Raw genomic sequence first — 26,249 nt, 5'->3', positions numbered from 1 at the left:
TGAAGAAGCAGCATGACACATTTATTTTGTATAGAAATTTGTATAAAAGCTGCTAAGCCCTTTATGGAATTAATTATCTGAAATACATGATTTCTGCCCAAATAAAGAGAAATGGTGGTGGGTAACAACACTAGAAAAACTTCCCTTTACTGAGATTCTGCAAAACCCAATGCAGGATTCAATTGAAATCTCACTTCCATTTCAAAACAGACAGGTAGATGTTTTCTTTGGGTTCAGTAGATTTAAAGAACACTAGAGAACATTGTTTAAAAATAAAAGAAAGCAAAAAACCCACAACAAAGTCCCCACACTCCAGAAGCACTTCCTAAGTATATTTAAAGGGAACAAAATGAGGTAATTTCATCTGTACAGTTGAAAAGGACAAGAGAGGACAAGAACCTGATTAATTTACTTGCCCCTGAGTTAGAGGGCTAGAATCTGTTACATACCATGCCTTTTCCTGTGTGTTGCAGGTACCCCTCAGCTCCCTGTAGACCTTAAGGGGTAAGGGACATTGTCAGTCAGCCCTCCTCTCCCCTGTAACTCCAGTCAGTCATAGCAGGGTAGGGGCACAGCACATGGGCTGAAACAAAGGAAGGCATGAGGCCTCCAAAAGGAATGGCTGGCTATAGTGGGGGCAGACACACTACTTCAGTCTGCTCTGGGGGACCCAGCCACAGGACAAATCCTCTGTTCATGTGCAACTGCTGGCCAGAGAACCCGTAGGTGTGCTTGAAGCTGAGGAACAAGACTGCACACACTGGACTACTTGGGAACTAAAGCTTTTAACAAAGGGCAATAAACAAGCAGGGAAAAGAAGAGGTGGAGGAACAGAGCCTTGAGTCTGCAGACTGAAATGATGTGTTCAGTCAAGCTGCCAAAGAAAAAAGCGTAATTGGTGTTTTAATTCTGGGAAAGATGGAGCGTTTTTTCCAGGCTGGAGAAGCACTGTGAGCTGCTGCAGCTGATTAACAGTGCCACCAGCCGGCCTGCTGGAAGAGGGCCAGTTTGAGAGACTGGGGAAAACAAGGTCCATCCACCCACCACCTCTCACCCCTCCAAGCCCTCACAGTCGGACTCTGATCCTGCAGGCACTCTGCCAAATGCAGAGGGGGCTGTTCGTGGGAACAGCTGCAAGAAAGGTCCTACCCAGAGAGGTGCTGTGCAGCACTGGCTGCCCTCAGCTCCAGCAGAGTCAGAGGAGGTAATGAATCCCATGGGCTTCTTTGGTACAGCCAAGAGTGAAGGACAGAGTATCCAGCTCAGGAGGGCTTCTCCTCGTGTGGAGCACACCAGGCAGCATGATGAGCCATGGCACGCCTGGAATTATTAAACAAGCAGATGGGGCCACAGGGGCAGTGTAAACACAGCCAGTGAGATGTATGTTAGCCATGAGACATTTAGGGACATCCTTTCCACTGCTTGTGGGGTGATTTCCTATTGGAAGATGAGCTTCAAATTCAATTAAGTTTGGCACCTCAAAGTCTCCCTGGTCACAGCACTTATTAGGAGAGCTACTAATTGCCTGGTTGTACAAAAACACCCTAAAAATACATTGGCTAATAATAGAGTCAACAGTGTGAAAAACAGGAAAGTTCTCCTGCAGTAGAGCAAAGGTAACATCAAAAACTTTACCCCAAAAGTGCAAAGCCAACATCAAAAAACTTTACCCTAAAAAGTAAATCAAAGGGTCATGGAACCTTTCACACAGTTTTTTAGGCAGCAGTAAGGAACCGGTTTTGTCCTACAGCTGCCACAAAAAGCTGTGTAATGAAATAAGAGTTGTGGGTGAAGGAAAGGTATCATTTATAGCCAGTCTCAAATTCTGGCAGCCTTGCACACCATCGCCAAGCATACTGGTCAGCATTTTGCTAGACTATAACCACATGATTAGGTAGCTCAATTTTATATTTGAACATATGCAAGTGAAATGGATTTCTGAGAAATGAGAAAAGTATTAACAATTTATCCTGTGTGGTTATCATACAGTTGACAGGTTCCTTTCTGCTGAGCTCTGTGTGGATGTGTAGACTGAATGCCAGGTAACCACTAAAAAGCTGATTGAAAAGAGGTAGAGTGAGATAAGGTATGAAATTTGAGAGGGAGTGAGGGGGCAGGGAAATACAGCTAAACAATACTGTATTCCAAGCCCTAACAATAACTTAATGTAAGGGATAACAATGGACCATCAGTTAAAAGTTTAATTTTCCATCTCTGAAAGAGGTCTGGGATTGAGCCAAGATCCTTCCTCTTTGGACTCCGAAGCCAGGGAGAATCTCATTCCACTCCAGAGCCACTGACAACATGCAAATGTTGGGGCCAGTCACAGCAGAGAGGTACAGGTGTGAATAATGGCTGTGCAACCCAAGTTTCTGACATGAATGCACATGGACTGCCTGAGTGATGGTCACTTTTTGTGCATGTTCTTGGTGAAATTACTCCATCTTCATGGCTTTGAGACTGTTGTTGAAGATGAATATGGCTGTGAAGCAGAAGAAGAACCTTTATTCCTAGAGAAGTAGTATCTAATAGAATGTCAAGGAAATGCTGTCAAGTGTCAACAAGTACCAGACGTGTCCACTAACAGATTTACCAAGGAAGAGAGCCAGAATACTCTGAATACTTTTGTCTTTGTTTCAGGTTTTTGGTTTCATGGGATTGCTGAGAGTGTTTGTATAGCAAATGCACATCTTCCAAAAGAAGTGACAAAACAGAGCCTCCTTGTAAACCTGCTTCCTTTCTTGGAAGATGAAAGCCTTCCTAAGCCTGTCCTAACACACCAATTTTCATCACGTTCAGCCAAGGAAGCAGGCTATCACCTGTTTGGTGATATAAAAAACATTGTAATGTTTTTTTATATTCTCACTTTTGCTGCTTTCTGAGTCACTTCTATTAATCTGAAATTCCAGTCATGTCCCCCCACAGATGTGGCATATACAGGTAAGTCCATGCTGTCAACAGAAGACTAGCACCTGGTTCTAACAAATCCTGACAGGCACGCTGAATCACACTCATCTGTCATTATCACCCAAAATGCTAAGGCTTTGAGTACCTGGATGCTGTCAGAAATACTGGATACTGACAGCAAAGTGAGAGAAACCAATTTTTTTAGCTGGACTGTGGCATCTGTGCCTCGCCTCACTTCCTTGCTTTGCATTTACCCAGATATTTACAGGATCCTTTCAGTACTAGATGGTGAACAGAACGAGACACGCTCCAAAAGGATACACAAGAGTGGGCACACCCCGAGCTGCCAGGTGCTTTCGGATGAGCCGCTCGGTGCCGTACCAGTTGAAGCCTTTCGTTGCATACCCAATCCGTGGGAGATGCACTGTTGCTGAGGAGGGAACAGAGACAATAAAGAACAGAAGAAATACTTCTGAGCAGCCTATCTGCAATGGAGATCTCACTTCACTTCAGAAAAAAACAGTAGAGAGGTGGAAATTGGTCATCATCTTTAGGTACAACTACACATGTACAGATTTGCTGTTCTACTGCACAGACACTTACCATTCCTTTTCTTGGCTGCTAAATAAATCTTCTTCAGGCCCTTTTCCAAAGCTGACAGCTTAATGCCAGACAAGTTGTTGGACCGATCTCGGTGCTGAGCTACAATCAAGGCCAGCTAAGGCAAAACCACAATAATTTGAAATACAATCTATATACAGTACTAAGAGACACAGTGACAGTGCTGGAAAACTGCATTACTAACTTTTACCTTTCATAAATGAAGAACTCATTATGTCTAATATTTAACTGCAACTTAGCCATATTCAGTAATCAGTGCCATTATTGTGAAAAAGACATAAGGTTCATTTCACACAGCTTCAAAAACATATGGATAGAGCAAAACAGGAAAGAGCTTCTCATTCTCACCAAATCTCGTCCTTTTTTCCTGGATTTTTTATCATCAATAGAGAATAGCAGGGTTCCTCCTAACTCCAGGTCTGTCCAGAGAAAAGAACAGAACAATAAAAAATCAGTCCTGAAGAGTAAACAAGCAGTCAATGAAACAGTGATTTCACTGTCACATTCTGTATTATTCTCTGAGACTGTATCTCCTCATGATGGTTTCAGCAGACAAACATTTTCCCCCGAGCCACACAATCACACACACATCCCAATTAAAGACAACAAATGGAAAGAGAGACACTGAAATGAGAAGAAAGCATCTTGCAGGAAATTAGAAAGATCAACAGCTCCATCTTATAGCAAGATCTTAATTCCTAACCAGCTGCAGGTATCTCAAAACTGTTAATATATGCTCAGGAAAAGATTAGTGCTTGGAGGGAAGCAAAGGCTCAGCTGAATGGTGCCTGAGGTGGCTTTCATCCTTCTTTTAAGCACTTTGATAGAAGATGCAGTGCTCTGTCTTATTTAGTGCAAAACACTCTGTGAATAATGTACAAGTTTTTCCCCTTTTTTTATGACTTGCAGGATGGATTGGAATGATCAGCCCCTACACAGAGTTCTCAGACTCCAAACAAGCCAAGTCATAGCACCTGCTGAAGTACTGCTTTGAGAGCTAGGGATGCACATGTCCAGAGAAAGAGTAAAACACATGAGTATCAAGGTATCCAGGCACTTCACTCCTGCAGTGTCACTGGGGTTTTAAGTGTCTTGGTCTCAGGTCATATTTTGATCTCTTACCTTTCATCTTTCCTGCCATCTCATATATTTTCCTGGGCTGATCAGAACGAGCCTCTAGAGCAGTGAATAAACCACCCCTTCCCCAGCGACCGGAGTCATCTAGAATGGAATAACAAGTTAGAGTCCTTTCAGAAGTGAGGCTGAGACCACCCCTGCAGGACAGGCACCTGCTCTGTACACAGGCAATGAATGATTATCAAAACCAGATATGGGAACTACATACAAACTTAAGTCAACCACTATTCAAGGGACTATCCTAAAGGATAAACCTCAGCCCTGGAGAAAAACAAACCTATCATAGTTTCCTGAAAAGCTCCACAGAAAAATTCCTTACTCTTGCTGAAACAAGCACTAGCCATAGCACTGAGCATATAAACCTGACAGTATCCTCACATACATATATATAGGTACAGAGAGCATGCATGTAGTATGTCCCCACATTGGTGCTCAGGGCTTCCCACACCAGGTACTTGATATTTGCAGTTTTTTCACTAATACTTGGCATTTGCACTTCAAAAATGAGCTTTCATGCATAGTGTAACATAAGCCAAAGCAGATGTTGATGTTTTGCTGTGGCCCTGGAGAGAGAGCAGCTCCAACACTGCTTCAAGAGAAACTCCTTTTAATGTCTTTAATGCCTTAAAAGAGGGCCTTAACTTGGGAGACTAGCCTAGAGCCTCTGTACTGTCAGTGTTGAGAGACAACCACCAAGAAACTCTGACCTCAGCCTCTGGAAGTGTCTGTCTCTCTCTGCTGACTGGAAAAAGAAGATGAACTTCAGTATCTCAGTTTGATTCCTACAGCTTCCACAGGATAAACAAAAGGCCCTGCTCTCAAGAACTGTCACTATTTAGCCACAGATATAAAATTTCAAGCCCTACAGGGGTTGAAATTTTGAAGAGGTTTACCCATAAATCCAGAGCAAGCATACAAAAACCCTTGCACATCTTGCTAGGACTTATGTGGGTTATACATGCTGGAATAAAAGCTGTATTGCCTCTGCACCAGTTGAGATTAAGTCAGACTCAAATTCAAATTATTTCATAATAGAAACTGTGGAACAATTAGGGACAATTCAGCTCCCTTGTTCACCCCACCCAACAATACTCCTTGTTGTTCACAAGTCCCACCTAGGCAATGGACAATGATGGCATCTTCCTCTCCTGCTTGGGGGTGGGTTACATCTCCCATGACATATTTAATATGGTTCTGGTCTCCATCTTTGTAATCTAAATCCACATTCTGCTCCAACTCATCCTCCACAAACTCCTCCTCGGAGCCACTTTCCTCTGAAGGAAGGCAGGTAGATGTGTAATGATTGGCCTCCCACCAGGCCATCCTGAAACCAAGAGAAGAAAGAGGATGTTCAATGAAAATCAAAGATGGGGGCACACAGCTTGGTTTAAATCATTGCAGTGAAACATAGGAGACACAGACCTGCATTCCCTCTGCTCCCTCCCCATTTTAGGCCAGAACAATGGTTACCAAAGTTCTTCTTTATAATATTAGGAGCCACATGCCAATGTGATAAGCCAATTGCAGGCATGGAAAAAGTGAGCACATAGTAAAGGGCAAGGAGCTACTTGTAGTGGTGAAAAGGAAGAACACCTGGGAAACAAGAAGGAGAAAGTTAAGATGTGCCAGAGAGTCACAGATGTCAGAGCAATCTGTAGGGGCCAACTGTGACATTCAGAAAGCTTCTCCCAAACACTCCTTGATTGTACAGTCAGACATGGGGCTCTTATTCAGGACATCCTCTATGAATTAAAGTAATGTTAGGCAGGGTATTCAGGAGGAAAGAACCCAGCTAGGGACTCAAGCCATTTTTCCACCTTCACATCCCCATGTTACGCAGTTTGAGCATACTATTTCCATCAATCAGACACATTCCAAGAGTACAGTGCAACAGACATCGATTTACAAGTGGCAGATGCAATACAAACCATACTTTTTCTTGTGCTCTGCCTCTGCTTTTGCTGCCTTCTTTTCCTCCATGAGCCTTGCTCTCTTTGCTGCTGCTTCTTGGCGCTTCTTCCTCCGAGCCTCCAGCTCCTCTTCACTCAGCAAGTGCTTCCTCCTGGCCGACTGCTCCCGAAGGCCTGTGAGAAGGGCCTGGAGAAAGAAAGAGGTACCACAGAAACAAACTGCTCATCTGAAAGCCATGCCTGATGTCCTCCTTAACCTACATTCCTTTCCCATTTGTTTACTTGCCCACAAGTCTTAATCATCAGAATTCAATTATCACATAATATGTGGTTTTGTGACCCAAGTTTATAGAAGTGCCCTCAACAGCATATCTCAGATCTGTTAGCAGAACTGCTGAATTGTCAAGCCCTAATTCCAGAGCCAACTTCAGTACACTGACATCCAAATCTTTTAACATGCCTTCTGCAAGCTGTAGGTAAAGAGAGAAAACTGCCAAGTTTCATTTTCCACAAGCAAATGAAAGAGCATCATGTTCCTTGTCACATCTGCCTTACGTTTGCTTTGTTCCGGAGAGCTCTCCCTTCCTTACTGGTCTCTTCAATCAATGCTTTCTGAAGATCCAAAAGCTGATCAAATGCTTTTTTGTCTTCTTTGCTGGGCTCTTTTGAATAATCTTTGCCTTCATACACGTACATGTGATCTTTAAAAAATAATTAAAAAGTGTGAAAAGGAATTGAAACCTACTAACACCCCAAATGAACTGTGAGATCAAAAACAAATCTGACTCTTCTGTGACATTTTTCTACCCTTAGCAGAGAAAGATCTTCACTCTCACAACTTTTTGGTATGACCACAGTCAGTATCATGTAGAAACAGGAGAATCAAGATTTGCTTCCTCTGACAAAAGCTTTTAATTTAAGATAATTTAACATGTTTAGATTGGCAAGGAAGCTTTCTTCCTATTTCATTTAATTAATTATTTTAAATTGTGGTTCCATCGCTGTTCTCTTTGGTCATTCCATCTCTGCCAGTAGAGAATTCATTCAGCTCTGCTATGTAGTTACAGGCAGCTCTTGAAAAGGGAAAGCAAATTTTTGCTTTTGACTTCCCAAATGAAATGAAAGCACAGAACTCTGGCAGCCCAGGGTTGCTGCTCACCACGTGAGTTATTTTCCCTATACTTATCACACAGTGTGGTACCACTGCCCCTCTTTTAAGTCACCACCAGAAAATACCACTCTTTGCTAACTCTCAGCAAATAATTACTCATTGCTAGGAACTGCTCCTGGATGGACAATAACTGTCCTGCAGAGCCACATTTCAGCTTCGGTCACAAATTTATATTTAAGTGCTGCTCTGTACCCAGACAAAAATTCAGTCTTTCTTGGGGAAAGAAGGCACTGGAAGAGGGAAATATCCTTAGAATTTATTTTCAGGTAGTACAGGGCTGCTTAATGAAAAATTAACCACAACTGGGTGACATTTGGGCTGGAAAGTAGAGTTTTGAAGACAGAGTAGGTTTGTTTCAGTTCTATAGATACCATGACTGTGTTTCTTATCTCACCTTTTAGATTTTCATAGCCAATAATCCTTTATTTGGAGATAAAAAACTAAACACCTGCTACACAGCCTTTCCTTAACTTACTATAACATCTCCAAAACTATAGATCTATATTAATGGTTCTCTGTGGGAAAAGCAGTAGCTACAATATTAATATTTCCCCATTTCTCAGGAATTTCTAACTGAGGTATTAAAATATGAAAAGGAATTCAACTCTCAGCCACCAAAACTTGTTAACATTATCCTACAAACAGCCAAATAAGAAAAAAAGAACAAATACCCATAAAGACTCAGAAGTAAAGTTTGTGAATAGGCCACAAACAAAATGCAAGTAACTTCATTACAACTCTGCTTTTCTACTTATTGCCTGAAAAATGCCACCCCTTCCTGGGATGCATTCTTTACCAGCACTCAAGTGACACAGCTATTCAGATTCTTAACTTACTCTCTGTATCTTCCTCTTCATTCTCTTCCTTTTGTGGCAGCACAGTGTCCATTAGCCACTGTCCTCCTTTTGTCTCTCCAAGGATGTTTTCTAGCTCCACATCCTGTACAGTACTTCCCTCAGAGGAGAGCAATTTATCCAGGCCAAATTTCAAGATTTCACTCAGCTTTAACAAAGAGAAGAGGAAGTTCAGCATTATTATCCTCTAATTCCATGTCAATCCCATGTCTCAAGCTTCTCAGGCTTAAAAGCAAAGGATGTATGAGTGGTGGAACCTAAGCTTTAAGGCTGCCTGTCAAAATACTTATTTTTTAATATGCCCCATTCTCCCAGCACCTGACAGGACAAGCCCCAACAACATATCTCCCATAATCATAACTCATCCAGACTTGAGCAGTCGTTTTTCTTCAGGGCTAAATGACAAAATAGCAGTGTACTGACTGCATTCAAGCAGCTCTCTTCATAGCCAGAAAGGCCAGGCTTGCTTTTGCCCTCAGCCTGTTTAAAACAAAAGCCTAAATGCCATAAAAATCCAAGGGGAGAAAAATAACAGCATGGAATTTCCTATGGGCTCCGTTCCACTTCTCCCACAGAAGCTTTAATTGCTGAGATACACACAAACAGGGCAGGAAGGGCAGGCAGAGGGGGAAAGGATACACTAAATCCAAACCTCTCCCAGGTTTAGCTGCATGCAGGGGATATGTTCCCTTAAATGTCACTTCGCTTGATGTTTTGAAGCTAAGTTCTCAACACAATCCTCAGCTTTCAGGTCAGAATTATAAATCATGCCCTGACTCCTGAGACACTGTGTTTGCCAAGAGGCCAAAATAAAGTTGACCGAGTTTCAGACTAAAAACCAAAAGCTGACTAGATTGTCACCTGACCTCTTATCAGCTCTGTTTGTGAGAGAAAAGCACCAGAGACAGATCAGTTCGAGAAAAAATGAGCCCAGCTTCCACATTTTATAATTTCCACTAATTATAATTAAAAAGCAAGTAAGACAAAGAAAGGTTCTGTCTTCCCCTCTTCTCCAAGACAACACATCCTTTTTCCACAATGAATGCACTTCAAAATTGCAAAAACTGTTTTCAAACATCAGATGCTGCCTGGACCTGGGATGTCATTTTGGTTCCTACATACAGAAGTTGTCATGTCAATGCACAGCTGTTTGCAGAAGTTCAAATCCAACGTAAACACAGAAACATTTTGGCACATTTCTAAGGTGGTTACTGGAGTCAAATTGAGGATACAACTCTGGTTTACCTGCAACTCTGCTGTTGCCTGAGGCTTGGGTGCTCCCAGAGCAAACTGCCCCCCTTCAACAACGGCATTGGTCAGCCGGAGCTTCGAGGCCGCTCTTCGGTAGATGATTTCTTCAACTGTATCTCGCCCAATCAAACGGATAATTTTTACAGGCCTTGAAAAGTTTAAGAAAATTCTTATTACTTACTTTGTTTTAGGGTGCACTAAGGTATTTACTATCCCCTCACCCACTCCTTTGGTAGGTCAAGAAGGCAAGAACAAAATGAGCAAAAATAATCAGCAGAAATGTGATGCTGATACAATTCTGCTTGACACAAGAGAAATGCTCACTGCAAAAGTGCAGGCAAACCTCCACCCTCCATCTCCTACTCCAAATTTACAAAGTTCCCACCCTGGATACATGACAAGGACAAGACTGTATGAGGCTGCAGTTGGAAAATTAAGCACAAAATCCTCTCTGCTCCCCTTTGATCTTCAATCTATCCTCATACTTTAACCTTCCACTGCCTATGGAAAGGGAAAGTAATACTGAGAGGCCAAAGTTAGCAACCAACCACAAATTGTGACATTTCTCACCTGTGCTGCCCAATCCGGTGAGCTCTTGCTATTGCTTGCAAGTCATTTTGTGGGTTAAAATCACTATCAGTAAAAATAACTGTATCTGCTGCTGTCAGATTCATGCCAACTCCACCTACAAACAAAAGAAGAAGGTTACCAACAGAAAATAAAGGAGGAGCTGGAGAATTTATGCTGTGCAAAGTTCTGTCAGATCTGATCAACTGTATCTAATCCAAACTCAAATCTAAGTCTCATAAGGATCTAGACAGATGGGTAAGCCTTCCATTTCCAGCTTCCAGCAACAGTCCAAAAAAGAAGCTGTACAATGCAATGTAATCAAAAAACATAGGGTGTGAGTGAACCAATGCAAAAGGGACTGATTGTCAAGACTGATGAACATAGACATAATTCTTCTGCTGGCAGGCAGGTTATCCCTGCAAGGATGGGCTTCCCTGAAACCCCTAAGGAACTGCCCAAGTCATGACTTGGCTGCAGCACAGAACCAGCTGTAAATACACCACTGAAACAGTGGAAAACACCAAGCCAAACTATACAATAATCAGAGACCAGGCGTTTATGAGACCTAAAGGTTTTGAGGTTAAGAACTTGGGCTCTCATGAAATAAAAAAAAATTTAAAAGCCCAGTTAATTTTACATTTTAAAATAACTCTACTGTGGCCACATTGTGTAGTTAACAGGGGACAGTCTGCTGCCTTACATTTTCCCCAGCTCATGACAAGACACCTTCCCTGTAATCAGAATTTCCCTGCAAGTGGAGACAGTCATGCACCTGAAAATCCATGTCCATAATATAATAACAATGGCAATACTGTTAGCACACCTGCTCCCAGATGAATTCAAGATGCTTTGGCCAGACACAGCAGTGTCCAGTAAAAAACAACCCTAAGTGTGGCTGGCATGGGAGGGAGAGCTCAGGCACTGTGGTGACAGACACACAGACTCCTGACACACATCCAGCTTTAGGGTCTTCCCTTCACCGTGTGCTCTCCTCTGTGCCCTGTGGTGTAGGCTCATCAACGCAAGTTTAACCACAGGCCCAAAGGAAGAGCTGGTTCCAGTTTGATGTTTGAGACCAAGCAGGGTGGTTTCTTCCTCTGAAGACAAGCAGAAGCCTGGCTCTGTGCTTGTTTGAACAGAAAGACAGGGAGGTTTGAAACTGTGCAGAAGACACAGATCTGCCCAGGGAGCAAAGAGGGGAAGCAGCACAGATGGCAGTCCCATGGAGTTCTCTGCAGCCTTGGGACAGTAAAAGACTCTCGTTTCAGTCTGTCTGCCAGCTAAAGAGCACGTCCATGTTCAGCAAACTTGAGAAGCAATTCCACCAGCTTACTTAAAGGAAGTCTGTTCCTGCCTAAAGACTGATGCTTGCAGAAATAAAATGGTAGTGAGATTCCTTAAGCTCAAACTGGCACAGAGACAGGCATTATGGAACTTGGAATAAAATAAACTCAAGAGGCTGCAATATGAAAAGGATCTTGGCATCAACTGCCAAAAGGAAAGCACAGAAACCAGATGTCCTAGATGAAAGACCCGAGTTCAGGATGTGTCCTGTCTCCTTCAAAAATCCCCCACACAAGCAGGCTCTGGGGGATTCAGAATTCCCTGAAACCTTGCCAGAGGGAATAAAACAAGAGTGCAGAAGCAAGATGGTTTGTTTGTCTCTCCTTACTTACCTGCTCTGGTGCTCAGCAGGAAGATAAATATGGGCTGTTGACCAAAGTTCTTGATGGCAAGGTGTCTCTCCTCACCCCTAACAGAGCCATCCAGCCGCTCATAGCTGTAGCCTTTCCAAACAAACAGCATGAATGTTTCTGAAACTTTGCCTTTGCTCTTACCCTCTTACCTTATTCTCTATTGTCTCATTGCTGTCCTGAATCTTTTTGTGTCATATCCTTCTGGCTTGGTTCTCATTTAATTGCCTTCAATTCCTTCATTTTTTCCCAGTTAAACCTCGTACAAACTGAGGTAATGACCCTGACTTCCAGACTGACTGTTGGTAAAGAGTAATTTAGCTGACTCTGAAGCAGAGACTCCTAACATTTAATTTACTGCTTGGAAACACAACAGGAAAATTCAGAGCCCAAGTAAAAGAACATTAGCACAAGTCCCATTTCAGACTATGCTGTGCTGGCTGTTGGCCCTACAAAGCAGGCCAAGAACCATCAGATCCTCCTTATCCAAACTCCCACGGCCTTCAGTGTGCTTTGCTGTGAGCATGCAATATGGGATATGACACTACATTTGGCTTTATCCTACATTATTAGTCGTCCAAAACCATAAACACCAAACAAAAGCCTCTTTCATGGGAAATCCTAAGTAGGCATGGAGCCACGTGGATTGAAACAAAAGAAAACGTCCCAAGAATATGTTGTTAACCTTGCCAAAAATGGTCTGATCCAACCTGCCCTCAGACATGTTGGGGCCCCACTGTCAACAACTGTTTTAATCAAAAATTAATTTCCTGGTATAACTGTGGCTCAGTTTGTGTTTTGTGCTGGACAAAGTGAATCTAGAGCAAGCCTACTGCCTTTACTGCAATTACTTCAGGACACAGGTACACAACTGAACACAGGCATATACTGAAACATTGCTACCCTGCCATTTGTCAGCTCCATTTCATCAAGGCACAAAAGCTACTGTGAAGAACACAACTGCCAGCTCATTTCAGGAAGCTGGTAACAGCAAAGAGCTGAACTCAAGACCCTCCAACTCACAGAGCTGCTGCAGGAATATGGTCCCTATCTTATAAGAACCTATCTTATAAAGCTTCATCACATTTCTTTCCCCATCCCAGGCGGATCAACCCAAATCACAGGAACAATATCTGGCAGAGATCATTAGGATAAGCCCTCTCCTATCAGAGTGTGCAGAACATACCTCTATAGTCCATGTAGTCCTGCAGGATATCAAGGAGTTGAGTCATCTGAGAAAAGAGCAACACACGGTGGCCTCTGCAAGAAGAACATGAAACCCTGTGATCCTCAGCACACTGTGACAGCATTTCACAGCCTGCTGGGGGTCACAATGGCTTAACCAGTCATTATTAGTCCCTGTTACAAAGCAAGGCCTCCCAGAATCATAGCCCATTCCCTTATCACACATTTTCAGCTGCACATCTAAATGCAATCAGTTAAGCTCCATCTGCCATCATCATTTGCCCTGTCCAGAGTGTGGAGTCAGAGAAGTAACAGGGCTCTGGCACAGCTCTGCTGCTGGCTGGATACAGGCTGGTGAGGAGCCTGTCTAAAAGGACCCCAGCTTTAGCCTATGATGTGGTTTTCTTCACCACGTGACTGCTCTCAAATCACACACTGCAAAGCATATTGGAAATTCTGGGAAAATGTAATATCAGCATCTCTGTAACAGCAGAACATCTCCTTCTCCAGCAAATAACCTTCAAAGATCAAGCTCTACCTACAAAGGTGTGATAAGAAATCAACTCTCCTCCCTCCCAGCCCTAGGCCTCAGACAGTGCTGTATTTAAATCAGACTTCACCCTAGAGCAGAACACAGACATTTTCAAGTGCAGAATTTGCACAGGGCTGGTCCTGCAGCAAACACATTCAGTGGAGAGGTTGTCACTCACAACGTGCTCCACAGCAGGACAAAGGTAACAAAGCCACATCAGAACTTCACAAGGGCTGTTGAAGCTCTGTCCTTTGGTCTTTGAATTCCAGGTTCTGAACTCACCAGAGCACAACTCAAGGGGTTGTGAACATCAATCCCAAAACTTCTGAAGTTTCAGTTTATCCTTGGGTTTTTCTTTTTCCCATTTGCCATGGATTGTGCCTCCTAACTAACACAGACTAACACAGGCTAACACAGACACGCTAGCACAAAGGAACTCAACTGAGGCATAGGAAACTCACAATCAAAGCAGATATGCTGAATACCAAGTCACATGGTGATTGTCCCAGGTTCTCAACTATGGCAAATATGAGAGCATGTGAGAGAATTAGTCAAGTGCTTTGAGAAATGCTGGTGAAAATGCACCTGAAAATCTGTGTTCATAATATAACAACAATAGCAATGCTGTTAGCACACCTGCTCCCAGCTGAATACAAGATGCTTTGGCCAGACATAGCAGTGTGCAGTAATCCTCAAGGTTCCTCTACCATCTCCAATACAGCTTGTTTTACTTCTTTCAGGTAGTGAGTAATGTGGAATAAATAAATCAGTGCTTGTGTGGTGAAGAACAACTGCTCAGTCTATGGCTAAATAATGTAGCTTGCTTTCCTAGTTAACTCTTTCTCCCTATGCCAACCCCATCCCCACATGACATACCCAGTGTACAAGAATGAAAGGAGTTTATCCAACAAACACATCTTGCCACTGGCTTCAACAACATGGTCTCCAATCTCAAAGGGTTCTGGCTCAACACCTGGAACAGAAAGGAGTTTCAAAAGCACAGTTAATACCACAGAAATAACAAGTCTGTGGCAAGCCTCAGTGTGTCTGCACTGTCACTTTTGCTGAGCGGAGCCACACAATGCTTGCTTGAGAAGTGATGGTCTTTATCTCCAAATGACACCCTCAGTAGTTCACTAAGCATTGTGATTTCTTTGCTTAGATGACAGAAGACATAAAAATAGAAAGCTGCAGTCAGAAACTCAGACTTCACACAGTCTCCTACTTTATTTGTCATTATTGATGAACTGTCATGTGTTGGAAGTGGTCACAAACTCACAGCTGCTACTGATTCAAGTACAAGAGTGTTTATTACTTGCTTCTTCTAAGCATTACACTAATAATAGAAAACAACTGTATAAATCAAGAAAGTGATTTTTTTCTGTTCCAAAAGAGAACAGTGCTTTCCTACCATTGAAGAGGTATGGGTGGGCAACACACTTCCGAAGCTGAACTAAGACATTCTGGAGTGTAACCTTCCTTCCCGTTTCATTTTCAAACACATCTGGAACACAGAACAGAGAAAAAAACAGAGCAGGGAAGCCCATGCTCCATAAATGGCTGTGACTGGGAATGTCTTGCTACTAAGCACTGCTCTGAAGTGCTTCAGCACTGAAGTATTTCTCTCTGTGAATCACATCTGGATTTGTATTTCCCATCTCAAGACTAATACATCTGTTTTCATGGGTCAAAAAAAAAAATTCCCTGACTTTTTGGACAAGCTTTTAGAAATAAGACCCTGGTAAGCACTACTTTGCCTTGTCAGACTCACTGAACTTTCTGGACTCCCTGGAAAAGGTCACTGTAATTTTTCTGAGTGAAATCATCAAAATAAGCAAAAGAAATTTGGTGCAGGTAATTTGCATTTTCAGAAAAAAATATACAGCACAGTCAAGATCTCCTGGGCAATGAGATCTCCTTGTTGCATTTTTGTGAGGAGCAAAAAAAATGCATGCACATATGCTGACTAGAGTAGAAGATGGAAGTTTCAGATTTCCAGGTGATGTTCATGCAAAGTGCTAGAATGCCTTAGAAGAACAAAGCATCTGCAACTCCCCAGTTTTAATTTCCCTAGAACAAATAAGCACTCACAAGCCACACGACGGTAGTAGTTGCATTGTCTACATAACCCTGCAGTTTCCCATAAAACTCCTATCTGCATCCAGTAGGTTGAAATTTGCTTTATGGCATCTGTGCTACTATTAGAAAATTTGAGAGAACCACAGATCCAAAATTTCTTGTACCACCCTTTTGTTTGAATACAAAAACATGAAATAGGAGCAGGCTTACCTTGTGATAAGTATCTTTAATTACTTTAATTACTTTGAGACTGCCCAAAGCAGATCCTCAAGCTGACCTTCCTAGCTCACAATACCTGAGCAACAGATCAACGTATATGTCTCTTATTTTGCCACAAGCTAAAATCAAAAATTAGGCAACACAAATTTGGCATATTTATTCTGTACATACTCTGCAGACCAAAGTAACTTCTGCTTGTTTACAACAGAGCATGCATGTACAATAGGAATTTGTTTGCATGTACAACAGGAATTAGTTTTGCTTTTAAAAATAATTAATAGACTTCAAAATGCCCAGTTACCTAGATCTTTTGTCAAAATGGCCTTGTAGTACTTCTTCTGCAGAGCTGACATTCCATGGTACAGAACCACTTCCACCTTCTTTGGCAGCTCTGCAGCCACCTCAGATTTGACTCTCCGAAGTAGAAATGGCTGCAGAAGACTGTGCAGTTCTTTGGCTATGCAGAGGCAGGGAAAAATTAAAACAAACAAACAAAAAACTATCAAAAAAACCACGAAAAAAATCCCATCCAAAACCAACAAAACCAGAGGAGAATACTGTGTTAAAGGTGAGGAATTTATACAATACCTTCTGAAGTACACTTTCAAAATAAATGTAAAAGGAATCTCACATCTATTGGTGAAACCATTCAAGCCACATTTTACAAACAGAGAAACCAAACACAGCTGCATACCTGCAACACTTGGAAGCTACATTAAGAAAGTTCTTGCCTTAAAAGTAGTCATTAGTTTTTGTGGCCTTGTTTTAGAGCTTGTCACCATTAAAAGAAAGCAAATAAAGAGGACACAACGTGGTTGTTTCCTAGTCAAGATAAAAGCTGTTCTGACTGAAACACAATGTTGCTTATTACTGACCTGGCTCATTCTCCTTTTCAATGACTTGGTAATAGTCAACAAACTCTTTCACTTTTTCCTGGGGAAAGATGTCAGGTTCAATAAGGCTGAGTAAGGAGTACAGCTCCTGGAGGCTGTTCTGGACTGGAGTGCCTGTGAGTAGCAGGCTGAAGCCTACTGAGAACTGAAAAAAACCAGCAATAATACAAAGTTACTAGGAAAAAGTATCTGTAATGAAAAGTTAGTTAATATACAAGTCCACCTACACCACTCTTAGGCTTAACTTAGAAGAAGAGTGGCAGCACAGAACCGCTCACAGAATGCTACAGATTTGCCAAAACCATCCAAACATGAGGTATGGTGTGACAGTCAAAGAGCTCCAAACTGACTGGGCTGGCACCAGTGCAGGGAATTCGGTGTAAGCAAAATAAGAACAAAGTACAAAACTGACTCCATTAAAATGCTCAGGTCCATGCAGTCTGCAATCTAATACCATACACTAGATGTTAGATAAGGGGGGATAACTGGAAAATGCGGCTGGAATAGGACAGTGAAATGAAACTGCACCAGACTAAGTTACATTTCTGTTTGCTGAGTAACTGACAAACACAGGAACATTATCAGGTCCATGTTGCTCACAGTAATCCCCATAAAGAGACTTGAGAAATATGTTTACCTTTGGAAACATACAAATTTCTCTCAAGTTTGGTAATAGAAAATAGGTTAGGAGGAGAGATGAGGTGAATCACGTCAATTTTTTTGTGATTATAACCAAAGCTCCTGAATTATAGACATCATGGACAATGTGTTCAGAATATGTGACTTTCAGGAATTCAATAAAACCCCCTATTTTCCAAGGTGTATTGTAGCACACTGTTGCTGATGCCAGCACACACCAAAGGCTGATGTTTCACTGCCATGACAAGAAGTGCAGCCTTCACTCAGGCATTTGGGCTGCTCTGGCCAGGTGCTTTGGAAGCTGGAGCAATTCTCCTAATTTCTGTAAACAAGGGTGGCTCCATTAAATGGGACAGTGGAAATCAGTAGTTCAAGACTTGAGGTTTCATGAGCTAGGCAAGGGCTCCTTCACCCTGCCAGAGCTGGAGATGGCCTCTTGTTGCTTAGGTCAGCCAGACATCTACTCCTGCAGCAGCACAGCTGTGGCTCAGCACCATGTCTGGCTGCTTTACTTTTGCAAGTCTTTCAAACTGCTCCAACATGGCAAGCCCAAACATGAAGCAGAATGAAAGGGAAGCTCCAAATACTGCCCACTGCCATGCAAAGCCAACAAGGCCTTTATCTCTCTGCCACTAAATATGGGAATCCTTTCACCAGCTCTGATGGAAATGAGTGATGATTCACATTGATTCACAGAGAATCTGAAAAGCGAAAAGTCTTAAGACCCTAGAAGAAAGACGAGTTACTTTACCTCAGAAAGTGTCTTGTAAAGCAGAGAATTTTGATTTTTCAGTCTGTGAGCTTCATCTACAACCAAGGCAGCCCAGTTAAAGCTGAACAAGCAAAAAATAGCATCTTCAGTTAGGAGCTGACAATTCATTCTTGTAAGTACAAAAAGACTGAAGTAAGTGGGGCTCTGCTTGGCTCAACTTGAGGTGGGTCTCACCCCACGAACAACAAGCAAACACCAAAAGTGGGGTGCAATTCACAGGTACTGTTTTTGAAGAGCCAACAGAGGTTTGTAAGTATAGTCTGGGTGAGTTTTTTTCAGAAATCAAGACTAACAAAATTCACTTGAATTTCTTGATTCTCTCTCCACCTCTGTTACTATCAGGAAAATGACATAAACACAGGTTTGTTGAATATTCAACGAGGTCTCTGATTTAGAAAAAGAGACATGAAACTAGGCCCTAGCACCTGTGCAAAAACGCAGCAACAATCATGAGGCAGTGATGTAAGAGTGATCCCAAGGCTTTTGCAAACCACCCAAGACAGGAGCTTCAACTTATTCTGTGTTCATACAGCTCTATGTAGTGTCTTCTAACAGGCTGCAGAATCACTGGTGATCCAGTAGATCCACTAGGCTTACTTGAAACTCCACATCTTCTGAACCCTCAGTGTTTGTGCCTCCCTATCACTAGGGTTACAATTTCCTCATCAGAGTCATTTCCAGGGGAGGGAAAGCATGAAGCTCCATCTTTTCTCACCCACACACTTCTCTTCCCAGTGGAAGACAACATCTGAAATCACACTGACCTACATTCTTCCTAAATAGCCTTTTTATTTGCCTTGATTTCCCTCTCTGCTGTATCAGAGAGGTTCTCCATTGCCAGAACAATCAAGTGTCATTACTCTTATTCAATGAGCTCAGGAGCTGAATTGCCAAAGGACTCTGCACTGTGCAGCACTGCAGAAGCTCATGTGCAGAGCAGTCTGATCCCTCATTTATTCCATTACTGCATGGCTCTTGCCCAACTCATTTGTGCTGTTACACTGCTTGGAAGGAGTAGTGGTGGGGACACATCTGATAACTCTGACCCTCCCTTACAAAGTGCTCCAAATGCTCCCACACAGAGCAAGGTACAAATGATTAGCAACCACTTTTTTTCAGAAGGAAGACTAAAGGGCAAAACCTTAAATTTGAGTGATGTGGCTTTGAGGTTGCTAGCTTTAGAAGTAGGAAATTACTCTGGAGATGACATTTCTGTGATACTAGGGCTGGCCACTTGCTCTCCCTGCGTGCTGCACTTTAAAATAAATAGAATAATATGCAGCAATGCAGAGCATGATATGAAACTGTAAGGACAATACAGTCATGGCTACCTTTCATTAGACCTGCTTTCTACCATAATGGGCAGCAGTCTGCTACTTCCAGCAGTGGCCAAGGACAGGTGCTTTGCTGAAAGACAGGAGGGTGCCCATTGTGGGCCTGGCTGACACAAAACTGTGCCAGCAGGGGCCACTGGATTTGTGCTTCTACAAAGATACTGAGCCATTTATTATGTATAGCTGCCCTCAGCATTTGTCATGAAACCACTGCAAGGCACTGGCACTACTGCTAAGAAAAAAGGAAAATTCCTCCCCATTTCAAGTGCAGATGGCTGTGGAATTCTGCATGACTGTGACAGTACCTCCTACAGGCTGAATTTCAGCAGAATAATCAGTCTTTGTAGAAGGCATAACATTTCATAAGCCCTCTACAGTTGTGACTGGAGGTAATAAACTTCAGGATATGATAGCACATTATCACTGTTATTTAATGCAGGTCAGTTTCAGTGAATTTTGCAACTAATACCTTTATAACCTGAAGCTCTTGAGGATGTCCTCTGCTGGACTGATATTTAATGTACTACTCTAAGTCACTATGTGTCATATTGCTTTGAGTTAACTGGCTTGAAAACTGTCCTTGGGGGAAGTTCACATATATTTTAGCTGACATTAAAGACTGAAAGTTGGAAAAGGCAAAGTTCTAATCAAAAGCCAAGAACATCCCTGTCTCTTGTGAAACAACACAGAATCTTGCACATACAAATATCCACTTAAGAAATTGTTGACAGATATCCAGACTTAAATTTGAAGAAATTAAAACCAGACTCACGACTTTAGAAATGCTGCATCTTTCAGGCAAATCTGCAATGAAAGAAAATGAACTGTGATTTATGGTTTAAGTAAATACATCAATTAAGAAACAGAGCACTTTTCTGTCTGCTTGCAAACTATGGTGAAATGGAGCAGAGTGGAATAAAGGCACTTACTACCTGAGGAAAAAAAATGACAGCTACACGACACCTTCAGCATATCATGGTTTAACATCACACACCCTCTCACTCACACTGCACCCAGGGAGAGGGGGGAAGAGAACTAGAAGGATAAAAGTGAGAGCACTAGTGGGCTGACAAGGCATGAACTGGGAGGTACAGAGGAATCAAAAAGGCAAGGAAAACTTGTGCCCCTCTTTCAAGTGACAAAGACATCACGTACCTCGTATGTTGTCAGGAGTGCATGGAAGTGAGAGCCTCCATTCAGATTCTCCTGCAGTTTGGGTCGCTCTTCCTTGCTGCCTACATATGTTATGAAAGAAAGACCTGGAGCAAACCTGTTGGTAAGAGAAAGAGCAGAAACAGTGAGCCAAGCTAAGTCTTTTCATGTGCTTATGACCCTGGACCTCATTACAAAACACAGCCACGGCACAATGATGAGAATTCCTATCCAAACATCCTACACTCCTGTGAAATGTGTCTGGCTCTCAGCTTTTGAATCCCACTCCTTCATAATTTTCACATCAGGCTGGTACCTCAGCTGTTGGCTCTGGTTTGGACAAGCCCTAAATAAACCAGCATTCCTTTGGATGTAAGAGTCCAAGGCAGATGACTGAAAACCAGTCTCATGACCTAACTGCTATTCTGAACTGAAAAAAGTTCGTAAGAAGCAGGTGAATGAATACACTTGGCCCAGATGAGGCCAAAGGATTGGCCTGAATCATACTGAAATAAAGACAAAAACGTCTGCAGCAAAGAGGTCAAAGTCAGGGTCTCAAAAATATATTCTCTCAGTCAAAAAGCAGATAAAGCCAGTTCCAATTGTTGGAACCATAAAATTCCTCCTCATTTATTCCCAACTGTGGAATATTACCTAATATTCCTTCTGGAAAGCTGCACTGTTGATCTATGAAGTAATGCACTTTCTCCCAACTATTCCAACCCAAAATCTATCCAAATCAGGCCAGCTCACTTCAGAATGTAACCTGGATGACTTCAGATGCTGAGAGACAGCATCAGCCAACAGCCACACAGACAGACTTCTGTTCTAACCTTTAACTTCTAGCCTTTCCTCTTCAAAGGAGTCTGTGGGCTAGAGAGCACAGATGTACATATTTCAGCACAGCAGCCTGTCACCCTGATACACATCAGCACTGTCACCCCAGTGAGGATGGGCTGCAAGCACAGGTGGGATGTATTTTATGTGCACATGTGAGCATGCCCTCCAGCTTGGGTCTTACCTTCTACTGTGAAGATTCCTGGCTGTCTTCAGCAGATTTTGCCTAAGAGAGGCTGAGCAGGGAGGGTTACAAATCAATAAAAAGCAAGGAGCTAGTGGAGGCATTTCGACTGAAAGTCAGCCAATAATACAGGATGGATGGATTCATGTATATCACAGCATGTAAAGACTATGCCTTAACTGCATAGTCTGCATTGATTTGTTGGTTTAGTAGCAGCTTCCCTTTTTACTTTCTATCCCTTTGAAAGGATAAAAAGAAAGTGTTGGAGTGAGCACATTTGAAACCAATCTTTGCAATCTTGCAACTTGCAAACTTTGCAATTGCAAGTCTGAGCAATAATGTAGTAAGCCAGACAACTGTTGAAACTTACCTCTCCAGCTCTTCCTTCCAGTTGCTCAGAACTGACAGAGGACAAAGTATCAGAAATCTCTCTTTGTTGGATAACTTTTTTGTCAAATAAAGAAGTAGAGAAATGGTCTAAAAGGCAAGAAAAATATTTGTTTATAACAAGGGAAGGGTTCAACCCGATAGCCTGATCCTACATAAGCTGTCTCCTTGTTGAGCTTTGCAGCTAGCTTCCATAGGTTATCACAAATCAGAGTTAACAGAAGATCAAGTGGGATACAGACAAAAAGGCTTAGATCCTAAAACATGACCTCAATATATGAAGCCCCTTTCTTGCACGGTCACAAACTAGGTCTACCATGCATCACTTTCTAAAACTATTTGTAATTTAAGACCTACTGAATAAAATCAGCTGATCCAAAGCACAAACAGTCATTTTCCAACAAAACTTAAACCCACTGAAATACTTGAAAAAAAATCCAACAAACCTCTGAAAAAAATTAGATGTATAAATTTTAATCCATGTGTGGATAAACACAAAAATCCCCTGGGTGCAAGGGCATCAAAAGGACATTATTTTCCCTGTACTGGCTGTGTATTGTGCCTTCAACTCTGCACACTATGAATTATGCATTAAGGTGTTTGGATAAAATGGCCACTCATCTTTTTACAAAACCCTGAAACCTATTTAGAGTTACAGAGGACTTAACTCAGGACTTGAGTGACAAAAAAGACAATGAGCTCTCACTTGACTAAGGAATTCTGAAGGGGTGGGGGAGAATAATTAGGGTACGTTTTCGTTCTGCAGAAACACTAGGCTGAAAACCCAAAAATTTAAGCAAAGATCATTTTCCAGAAGAAGAAGACACACCTGACAAGTCTTCCCAAGGCCCATCTCATCACCCAGGATACAGCCATGCTGGACTTCATAGCATTGCACGAGCCAGTTCACACCTTCCAGTTGATAGGGACGAAGTTTAATGCCTGGCAATAAAAATGATGTGTTACACTTACAGTCACCCAATGCACTCCATACACACACTAGAAACAGGTTCTGCTCACAACAGGCCTTCCCAAACATCTGCCTTACAGGAAAAGCACAGCAGCCTTCAGCAGAAGCTGGTTTACCCTCCTGGGCAGCAAGACCCCAATGTTACAGCAATTAAATTAAAGCATATTCAGAAACTTAAACAAAAATGCCCTGAGCCATTGCAACAGACTGTACAAGGAACCTGATCTAATAATTAGGCTGGTACTTTGAATTCCTAAAAGATAGCTTGATTTTCAGCCTGAATCACTCTTTAAAATATGTAAGTACTAGAGCCAGGGACATGCTTTAGGCTACCAGAAATGTTTGTCACAATCTATTATTGTATAATAATAATTTCTCAACGAGATGTTTTCTAGATTTTCTGCACTTAAAGCTAAGGCAGACCTCCACTACAGGCCACCTGTGACTACTACCACCATCATACTCCTTATTATGGGGCACAATATGTCAAAATGAATACAAAACAAGTCACATAGGAGTTGGCAAGACCTTTCCTTGTGCTTGGACTCAAGTGCTGTGTATTGTGGCATTGCTGCCCTCTCCTCTCGGGGAAAAAGTGCACACTGAGTGCATAAAGTAACTCACCAGCCCACAGAATACACAAACCCAAACCAGCCCACGGACTGAAGTGAGGATTTCCAGCACGCTAAGGAAAATGTGTGGGCAGGATGGATTGCCCTGGCACTCCCCTTTAACATCACCCTCCAGGCAGTGGAAAGCACTTTAACTCAGGCCCATTTCAAGGCCACTGAACAGGCCAACCCCTGTTCGTGTTGTCCCGAAGCACAGAGCTGCCTGAGGCTGTGCGGAGACACAGGGGGGGTTAAAGCCGAGCTCAGCCCTGGCCCAAACACCCACCTACCCACAGAGCCCAGGCCAGGGACTGCGGCATCCGGGGAAGGCTCACACAGAGCGGAGAGCATGGCAGCAATGCCATCTCTGCAGCAGCTGCAGCTCACTTTGACTTTCACTTTATTTGTACTTTTATTTATTTATTTCCGGCCTGAGGGCTGTTGGTACAGATCTCAGACAACTACAGCTGAGAGAACTGGGGTTGTCCAGGCGGGAAAAGCGAAGGCATCCGGGTGACCTAATTGAGGCCTTTCAGTACCCGAAGGGAAGTTACAGGAAACATGGGGCAAGACTATTTAAAGGAGCCTGCAGAGACAGGACAAGAGAGAATGTGTTCAAATTAAAAGAGAGTATATTTAGATTAGATATTAGGGAAAAAATCTTTACTGTGAGGATGGTGAGCCACTGGAACAGGTCGCCCAGGGAAGTTGTGGATGTCCCATCCCACAAGGTGCTCAAGGCCAAGTCGGATGGGGCTTTGGGCAAGCTGGTCTAGAGGGAGACGTGCCTGCCCATGGCGAGGGGGTTGGAACTGGGTAATTTTCAAAGTCCCCTTCCAACGCAAGCCATTCTATGAGCTGGGCAGCGCCAGGCAGCGCTGGGCCCCTCCGCCGCCTCCCGCCATCTCGGACAGCACCCACAGCCCTGAGGCTCCCTGCCGACCCTTTCCCCAGGCTCCCCGCTGACCTGTCAGCCCCCACTGCTGCACGTCCGCCTCCTGCACGCCCGGACCCCCGCCCCGGGCGCCGCCAGTGCGGCGGAGCGCTTGGAAGAAGCGGGACATGGCGGGACGTCAGTCACCCCCGCCGCCGCTCCGTTCCCGCTGCCTGAGGCCGCTGCGGGCGGGGCCAGCCCCAGCACCGCCCCGGCAGCGGGAGGGCTAGCCGGGAGGGAGCACCGCGATGGCGCCGCTGCTACTGCTGCTCCTGCCGCTGCTGTCCGCGGCCGCGGCCACCTACCTGTGCTGCGGGCGGCGGTACACGGGCAGCGCGGCCGCGGTGATGCACCGCCGGGGGCAGCGCCCGGCCGGGCCAACGGGCCCGCCCCGGGACTTGGTGAGCGCCGGGCCGGGCGGGGGGCGACGGGCGCGGGGTGGCGGGGTCGGCGCTCACCTCGCTTCTCGCCTTCTCTCCGCAGTGGGCTCCGAGGCTGTGCGGCGCCGGGCTGCGCCTCTTCGTCCATGTGGCTAACACGGTGAGTGCGGGCCGGCAGACGGGGCAGTGAAACCCGGGGCTGCGCGGGGAAAACCGGGCGGGGGGTCCGGAGGGAGCGGGGCTCGGCGGGGAGGTTGTGGCTCTCTGCGAGCTCTCGGGTTCTCCCGGCCCCACAGGTGTGATGCCGCGGGCACTGAGAGCGCCGGCCTCTGGCTGAGGGGGTTCTGTCTGTCTTCGGGTGTAGGAGCCCAAAGCTGACGCCAAACGCGAAATAAACTGCCAGCAGCTTTCCCTGGGCGTAAAGGGCTCGGGTCCCTCAGCAGCCCTGTGAAGGGGGTTCCAGCGGGGTGCTGAGGCAGCTGTGCCGCCGGGGCTCCCCTCGGCTGGGCTCGGGCGTGTTTGGAGCCTGCGGGCCGATCCCGCTGTGGCACTGGGACCGCTCGGTGTCGGGATGCAGAGGGACAAAAGCCTCTATCCCCTGCACTGCCCACCTCGCACCTGCTTCTGCTGGAGCAGCTGGGTCTGATTGCTGCTGCTGCTGTTGCCTGGCCTTTCCTTTTGAGCGAAGTAGGCACAAAAGTTTCCTTTCAGCCGTGTCGCCTGTTACAAAGCTTGGTGTCCGGCTGGGCCTGGAGTGAGACAGCTTGATGGGCTGTGTTTATTTGTGAGAATTCCTTAGGAGTGGCTTTCTGTCAAGATGTAACAACCAGAGTACTTTGTTATCTTTTGCTTTGTGGCCGCTTCTGGTGCATGGTGAAGGGCTTCTTTCCTTTCTGATACCTCCCTTGGAAGGGCGATGTGAGATTTCTCAATCTCCTACGGGATTGTGCTGTGTTAGATTTGATGTAGATTAGGAGCCGTGTGTTTTGAAAACGGTGCTGTAATTCTTATGCAATGTGTGAGGTA

The 26,249-nt window shown here is 43.9% G+C and overlaps 2 protein-coding genes across 5 annotated transcripts in view; one reads left to right on the top strand and one right to left on the bottom strand.

The window, feature by feature from the left end:
- On the bottom strand, nucleotides 1-25,862 carry CHD1L (chromodomain helicase DNA binding protein 1 like). 4 transcript variants are annotated; one of them, XM_074534762.1, is made up of 24 exons: nucleotides 24,877-25,017; nucleotides 24,196-24,495; nucleotides 23,158-23,270; nucleotides 22,312-22,418; nucleotides 20,924-21,038; nucleotides 20,541-20,572; nucleotides 18,414-18,495; nucleotides 17,006-17,168; nucleotides 16,432-16,587; nucleotides 15,244-15,336; nucleotides 14,709-14,805; nucleotides 13,302-13,375; nucleotides 12,098-12,208; nucleotides 10,422-10,536; nucleotides 9,846-9,999; nucleotides 8,583-8,748; nucleotides 7,131-7,276; nucleotides 6,599-6,762; nucleotides 5,781-5,989; nucleotides 4,651-4,749; nucleotides 3,877-3,947; nucleotides 3,511-3,625; nucleotides 3,229-3,337; nucleotides 1-2,525 (listed from the first exon to the last, which is right to left on the bottom strand). In XM_074534762.1, the coding sequence occupies exons 2-24, from the start codon at nucleotides 24,272-24,274 to the stop codon at nucleotides 2,447-2,449; spliced, it is 2,649 nt and encodes an 882-aa protein (XP_074390863.1). In that variant the 5' UTR covers nucleotides 24,275-24,495; nucleotides 24,877-25,017; the 3' UTR covers nucleotides 1-2,446. The 4 variants fall into 4 exon arrangements, with proteins under 4 accessions (XP_074390863.1, XP_074390864.1, XP_014121854.2 ...); XM_074534763.1 differs by lacking the exons at nucleotides 24,196-24,495; nucleotides 24,877-25,017 and adding an exon at nucleotides 25,302-25,862; XM_014266379.3 differs by lacking the exon at nucleotides 24,196-24,495 and having other exon boundaries at nucleotides 24,877-25,016.
- Nucleotides 24,973-26,249, top strand: part of LOC102070001 (uncharacterized) — a 17,744-nt gene continuing 16,467 nt past the window's right edge. The window contains exons 1-2 of the mRNA XM_005486119.4: nucleotides 24,973-25,244; nucleotides 25,327-25,383. Coding sequence (XP_005486176.2) covers nucleotides 25,092-25,244; nucleotides 25,327-25,383 — 210 coding nt within the window. The 5' untranslated portion in view covers nucleotides 24,973-25,091. The remainder of the gene's footprint in view (nucleotides 25,245-25,326; nucleotides 25,384-26,249) is intronic.

This window comes from Zonotrichia albicollis, chromosome 2 (assembly GCF_047830755.1).
Source record: "Zonotrichia albicollis isolate bZonAlb1 chromosome 2, bZonAlb1.hap1, whole genome shotgun sequence".
Lineage (NCBI taxonomy): Eukaryota > Metazoa > Chordata > Aves > Passeriformes > Passerellidae > Zonotrichia > Zonotrichia albicollis.
Note: the sequence above shows the minus strand (reverse complement) of the source record. Positions and strands in the feature narration are given on the sequence as shown.

Coding starts and splice junctions, on each gene's coding strand:
- CHD1L (XM_014266379.3), bottom strand. CDS start 24,973: ATGTCCCGCTTCTTCCAAGCGCTCCGCCGCACTGGCGGCGCCCGGGGC. Junction 16,588..17,005: donor TGAAAAGGAGAATGAGCCAG/GTCAGTAATAAG, acceptor GCCTCTGCATAG/CCAAAGAACTGCACAGTCTT. Junction 10,537..12,097: donor CCTGCTGAGCACCAGAGCAG/GTAAGTAAGGAG, acceptor TTTTGTTTGTAG/GTGGAGTTGGCATGAATCTG.